Raw genomic sequence first — 7240 nt, forward strand, 5'->3', positions numbered from 1 at the left:
TAATTATTAAATTCTTGTTTTCCAGTAATTTCATGTCCGACCGTTTTCGCCATGATGGCCCACCCCTTCGACTGTAGAAGGTTCGTTGTGTGCGTGTGGTCAACACCAGTGGTCATGACCTGCCCCCGTAGCCAACACGGTCCGCTGGTGTGGGACCAGAGCATAAAGAATTGCAACCACGTCCGTTACGTACCCCGATGTCAACATGACCAGCCTGGCGAGTAAACCACGCCTGGATGACGTGAACACATGTTGTTATCACATGATGCCCTCATTAGAAGTCAGGAAGCAACGTTGAATTTGACTTGCAAATGTATGTTTACTTTTGAACGTTTTTGATGCCCTTATACCTAGTACGCGTATAAGAGTGTGTGCCATACTTACAGTTATTCACATTATGCTTATATTAGTTGCTGGTCGTATGAAGCAAAGCCAAGAAGACTGAGACTCTGTCTTTATGAATTATTCTTTTACTTTAGCAATTGCTCAATTTTGCTTTGTTTATCGAATAATCGCTATGTGTACCATGCTTTGAGGCGAAAAAAAAAATCATTAAACACATTGAGAATTAATTGAATTATTTGTTATAGGATAAGTACATTATACCTTGATGTATCAAGTACAGCACCAAACGTTTTTGAACAACGCGCAAATAATACACAAATTCGGATCGTAATAGTAACAACATTTAACGGTGCTTAAAAGTTTTTAGTTTTTTTTTACTTTTAATAAACAGTTCCATTCGAGCTGTTTTCCTCATTTAATATTGATCAAGGTTTTGAACGCTTTGAATGACATGATTGCTTGCAAGACAAGTTTGTTTACTATCTCTTGCATCTCACATTCCTGCTTATACATTTACGCCCAAAGTTTTGATTTAGACACCTAATCTATGATTACGCTTCAACCTTGCGTAAAGCTTGAATACAAGATTATGCTCGCCTGTACTTTGTCGTGTCAGATTGTACATTTGATTTCACGCCATACAAGATAAAATGCAATCAAAACTTGACACGTGTGGGTGGCGGCACACAGCTCACTTTTGCAGTTCTTGTTGTGTTTCTACGTACACAAAATAATCTCATTCATAAATGAACACCGGGTAGCCATCAGACTGTATTTTCAATATCGTACCGTACCGGTACTGGTATATGGTGTTTCTTCAGAACACTTGCTCAGAGATAGGCGTTTGACGTTGGGCAAACCCTTCAATGCCATTCTTATCAAAGTGCATTGGACTGCATGTATTTTCCTGTGTCCCAGAACACAAACACATACAAACCTTAGTTTTCACGATTTGTTCTACATGTACAAATAAAAAAAAATAAAAAAAAAATAATAAAATAAAAATAAAAATAAAATAAAAAAAATTTAAAAAAAATAATAATAATTAAAAAAAATACTATATGTCACAATGGTTGAACAGTATTATAATGTCGACGACTTTTTTCAAATGCCGGAATCGCTACTAAAGGCTTACTTGAGGAAGTTTGGATAATTTATGTATTATTTACTTTTAAAATGAAATAATCATAACTAGAAAAGCACTTACAGTAGAGAGCGCACACCTCCGTCAAGAACCCTTCGTTGCTGAATTGTGGTAGTTGAGATCACATCCATTGCACGAAGTATGCAGTTGCGCACGCAGCTATATACATCCTTAAATGGGATCGGAGTATACAATGCACGCGCAGTACAAAGTCAATTAGCGGACCTTTATGAACTGGAGGGACAGATAAATACATGAAGATCAATTTAAGACCAAAATTTTGAAGAAAATGCAGTTTTAAACCTTTTTTTGCTGAACGAGAGATTAATTTGGTCTATGACTTGGCCTGTTGACTTTAGTTTAGTTGTAAAAAAAAAAAAACAAGTAGGGGCCTAGAAGTAACTGGAAATCCAGGCTCGCTTTATATATAACTTTAATCCAGGCGCCCAAGTATCACTGAAATGATATACGGAGTACTTAAGATTTGCGTCTTTGTCTGCTCCTCTGGCGACTAATGTCGTACTTTATGCTCCATGCTCGGTAACAGTTAATATTCCGGTGTCTTTTATGTATGGAACATGTTTGAAAGACAAGGTTTCGAGATTCTGAAAACTGACCTCAGTCTCTCCAAAGCACGCCAAGGCAGACAAGAAATTGTGTGGTGGGGGACAGTGCTTGAGACCTTGCTGGCCTTCTATTTTCTCCGTCAGCAGTCTGATGCCCTTCTTGGATAGCCTGTACCTCCTCAGAACACCCCTCTCTGTCTGCTCTTATAAAACGTCTCCTCGCGGCATGTAAAAAACGCATACTTTCGTTTCAAAGGACAAGAAAAGCTGCAGCCATTGCGCTGCACGAACGCCAGGGTAAGTATGCGCAAAGACTTGCCGACTGGGTCCGAGCTGTACGCAAATAACGCATGATTTTGCGCAAAATTATATTACGAAAAGTTCGTGAAAGGGTCTGTTCGCAAAAAATGGACTTTGCGCAAGTGCACAAATTGCGAAACGTTTCGCAGGGCAGTTGCTGAACCCATTTGTTTTGAAGAAAAACTGATTCTGCGAGCTCGATGCGGGGTTGCGCAGTAGTCTTGGTACACAAAGTTGTTCCTGAAGATAACAATTCAAAATCATTAAATTCAACTAGAAAAGCACCCCGAGAGCGCAGAAAGCATCAAAGTCTCCACCCAATTTTCATTCTTTAATGATTTGTTTTTCGATTTTTGATTATTGATTGATTATTGATCCGGATCACTATCAAAAACTAATCATCTGTTCCTTGGCCCACTTGTAACAGTTCCTGAAAATTTCATCACAATCGGCCCATAACATTTTTGGTCATTTTAGATTATTGATTGATTATTGATCTTGATCACCATCAACTACTCAAATCTAATATAACCCATTTCTGACCTACCCTGAAAATTTCATCAAAATCGGCCCGTAACTTTTTTAGTTATGTTGATGAAAAACAAACAAACAAACAGACAGACAGAGAGACAGACAGACAGACAAACAAAGAGGGGTGAAAACAAAACCTCCTTGGCGGAAGTAAAACATTTGATCGAGGATAGGCTTTTCTCTGTTGACTAGTTGCATCAGTAGCTGCTTTTCGATATCAGAAAAGGGCTATGACTTTGTTTTTCTCATCCTCCAAACCATTCTTTCTCTTCTTGGTATACTTGCTTTATTCACTAAATTTGGCTTAGATCAAAACATCCACATGCAGTGATAATGTCCATATGCGCTGTTGTATGACTGAAGTTGATCAGTTTACCCCAGTTATACAACATTACTGAGGCGTTTTTAATGAGGAGGGTGTCACAAAGGCCTACTCTAACCAATGAGGAGCTCCTTTATCTCAGTGTCCCTTAAACCCCCTTTACACTGGACGGCGTCCTTTCTGCGTCCTTTGTGTGACCATGAAACTGGCCAGGACGCCGTCGGACGCTCAAAGAACGCACAGTGATCGCCAAGGTCGCACAAAGAACGTCCAAGCATCGCCGAGGACGCCATGGACGCCGCAAAGTTTTGAGCATGTTCAAAACAATCGCAGAGAGAACGCGATGGAGGATGGTCGCTCAATGACGCAGAAAGGACGCAAAAGCATCGCCGTGGTCGCAGAGAGGACGCACAAGCATCGCCGCGGTCGTAGAAAGGCGGCACAAGCATCGCTTTGGTTGCAGAATGAAAACTTAAAGATCGTCCAGTGTTCGACACGTAGAACATTTTGTTCACTCTCAAACGGGGCCGTGCTAAGGCATTTTTCACCAGACAGGAATTCTAAGGCAACAGTGGTCTCATATCGGTCTCCGATTGTTTTTTCCCCTAAAATTCATGAAACGATCCATTTTTTTTTTTTTTTTGAGGTACAGAGAACGCAGCAAGAATGCTCAATGGTCGCTCAAACATCGCAATGGACGCCTTGGGTTGCAAGGCAGTCAGGTTGCTCGCAGTTTTACAGGTAAAATCAAGATTCGGTCGCTCAAAGGACGCACAAGGGACGCAGACGCCTTTACACCGAGACACGATTTAATTGTTTTGTCGACCGTTGGGCGTCCTGACCACATTTTTGAACGCAGAAGGGACGCAGAAAGGACGCCGGCCAGTGTAAAGGGGTCCTTACCTAAATGCTGACTTTTGTCAAAGTAATTCCTTATCAAAGGAGAGGCAGAAGTGTGGTCTTAGAATACCATTTCGTTAGGACTTCCTTTACCAAGGAACACCTCATTAAAGGAAACCTTTATGAAAGTTGAACTTAGGCCTATTTTAAGGAACATTTTGGAATACGGGCCTTTGTCTTGTCCCCGTGCGACGAATGTCGTAATTTATGTTTCGTGCTCCGTAACCGTCAATATTCTGGTGCCCTGTTATGTATAGAACAAATTGCTAGAACGGAAGCTGTATTCTGAAAATTGACCTCAGTCGCTCGAAAGAAAATGAAAAAAAAGGAGAAAGTGACGCACAATTTCATGTTCTTTGTTGTCTGTCTACCCTGGCCTACCTAAAATATGTACCTGCAGGTATTGTAGACGTCCATTGTTTGTTGTTTTCATTATATCGTAAATGTCGATGAAATTGCGGCGCCGTAGGCAGTGGGACAGTATCTATTTTGAAGTTGTCATATATACTGACAGTCAATGAAAAAGCATCATTTATTTATAAAATAATATTTTTGTTCTTTTGGCACATTAAGTAAATAACAGTTTACATGTGAAATATGACCCATTATTCAGTTACACAAGGTGAAATAAGGTCAGAAAAGATCATTAAAATGCAAGGTCACGCAATCAAATCTGTTTGGTTCAGCCCAGTCTCCATCATCCCAAGGGCCCGCAGTCACTCTTTCAGTGTCAAAGGTGGCATCACTGAACTTTTTGTTATGTTTCACACTGGATTTGGTGACTACCTTAAATAGGCTTAATTAATCACCATATACTGAAACTGATTAATTCAAACCAATCACAAGACAGGAAAAACACGTGATTTTGTAACAGCTTATATAATACCCAAAGTGGTGTAAAATACCACTTTGGGTATTTTATAAGCTGGTCACAAAATCACTGAAGCGGAAATTTTAAACGTCCGAGTGGTCAGCCCACAAGTGCATTTGTAATCGTTTAAATTGTTGGAATCGATTCTAGGTAAAAAAATACAAGAAAGTTTTCTGATGCATTTTCATTGGCTGTTAGTATACATGTACTTATACTATTCACGTGAACACTAAACGGTTATTTGTACATGCATTAAATATATGGAGCGGTTAGGTTCGTACCATTTAAAATTCGACCAATGAATTTAGATCCCAAACACACAGGTACAAAAAGGGACAAGAGCAATAGCTACATGTAGTTGCTACTGAAATAATCGTCTACGAAAGTTATACAGGTGAATAACGAGAGCACTGGATGCAAATTCAAGAATAAAAATAAACTGAGACGAGAAGCGATAAATTGAGGTGATTAAACACTCAAGTACAGGGACGGATCCAGAGATATTTTCTGACAGTCTTCCATATTATATTTGTTGGTCCATCCTCCATTTTTTGACCGTCTTCCGACAGAAAAAATTAGATACCCGTCAATGTAAACTTGAAAATCTGACCGTCTTCCGGAAGACCCAGAAGACGGCCTAGTACCCCTGCCACTTTACGTTGTAATAAATGGCCTTCCTGTTTTAGGATTTGTAGTGCTGTTAAAGTAATTACTTAATGATTCCTAGCTACAGTACAGTGTGTGCTTATCCATCTCTTTTAATCCATTCAATGTTTGCTTTTTCACTGATCTAGAATAGGGACGGAAGACGCAACTGTTCAGACAGCTTTCGAATAAGATCGTCAGATACTTGTATATCCTGTCGTCCTGTCTTTTGAATGTACCCTAAATACCCCATAATTAAATAGTGGTTTCATCTTCCTATTAAATCGAGTACTACATGTACTTTGTCCAATATGTTGGTTTGCGACTGCACGGGAGTGGGGTAAGGGTGGGGGAGGGCCGACCTTTGGGCTTAAGCATATACAGGCACATGTACCTCCACAAACGACAGAGGTTACGTTTTCATTGCTGTCTGCTTGGTACTTCAATAAGTTATTTCCCATAGGCCAGGAGCTTGGTCTCTAACTAAAGATTTTTTACCCCACTGTTACACATGTATTTACAATTTGCTCTGGGAGGTGTTAGCGCAAGTGGAACGATTCATAGTTTCTATTAAAGTGCCAGGTGATGAAAAATAAACTAAGGACCGAAACCGGTCCACCTTTAACCCTGTCCGGCCCCACCTCTACCTTTGACTTCAATTGACACTTAAGAGACTTTTTACTGCTCTTAAGAAATAAGGAGTGTTATTTGTATCCCTGATCTCGCTCTTTACACAAAAATTCGATCTTTACATAGAAAGTTGGGAGCAAATAAACAGCCATAAAAGATGTCTTAAGATTAGATAACGCGTTTGTCAATATTAAATTAATCAAATTTCAGGAAAACTTCTTTAAGAAACGTGTAGCGTTAAGAACTCAAGTGTAAAAATACTTTTAGTGTTTTTTCTGTCAAGAGAAGTCGCTCTTCTTGTTAAAGAAACACGGAGAAGACAAGATGAAATGTGAAAGATAATAAGTACTCGGAAAAGTAAACATTATCTCATGACAGTTTAAATTTGTATTAATTTGTAACGCGCACCTGTCGACAAAGTTAGAACGATAAAGATAGGCATCACAAACTGTGGGTTAATATACTCCAGTTTGACAATATCGTTTAGTCGTTTTACGCTGGATGTACTAGTGAATACGTATTCAGTAATATAAATGGTTAAAACTGCTGGCCAAAAATAAAATCATATTCATTGTGTGGTTGCAGGCGACGTGGCACCTACCTAAGACCTACAATTATAGATGATGTATGCTGTTATACACAATTACAGATATGTGCAATATTTTGAGATCATCCAAAGAAACGAGTAGACGCAGCAGAAATATGTGGTTACCAAACCATCCGTTTTCATGCTGTGAAAAATGACCGTTGCTGTGACCGCACTCGGCGTTTATGTGAATAGGCCCAATGGACAGTACAGAAGCTCCTCCTTTCTCATCCAAGGATAATAATTGTCTATTTGTGTCAAGAGCGTCCGCCTCCTGTCCGACCATGTACCTGTCAACAGTTTTTTAAAGTGAATGTTATATTCGCCTCTTCTCCCCCACCCCTCCAAGTATTTTGTGACCTCTTATATGTCGCACGACTCGAATTAAGGCATAGACCCT

General features: G+C 39.6%; 1 protein-coding gene across 1 annotated transcript in view; it reads left to right on the forward strand.

Annotated features, from left to right (window-relative positions):
• Positions 1-736, forward strand: part of LOC106164534 (uncharacterized) — a 42185-nt gene extending 41449 nt beyond the window's left edge. Inside the window, exon 19 of the mRNA XM_086994173.1 lies at positions 26-736. Coding sequence (XP_086850299.1) covers positions 26-225 — 200 coding nt within the window. The 3' untranslated portion in view covers positions 226-736. The remainder of the gene's footprint in view (positions 1-25) is intronic.
• The last annotated feature ends 6504 nt before the right edge of the window (positions 737-7240 follow it).

This window comes from Lingula anatina, chromosome 8 (assembly GCF_051362555.1).
Source record: "Lingula anatina isolate TDL-2025a chromosome 8, LinAna3.0, whole genome shotgun sequence".
In the NCBI taxonomy this organism is placed as follows: Eukaryota; Metazoa; Brachiopoda; class Lingulata; order Lingulida; family Lingulidae; genus Lingula; species Lingula anatina.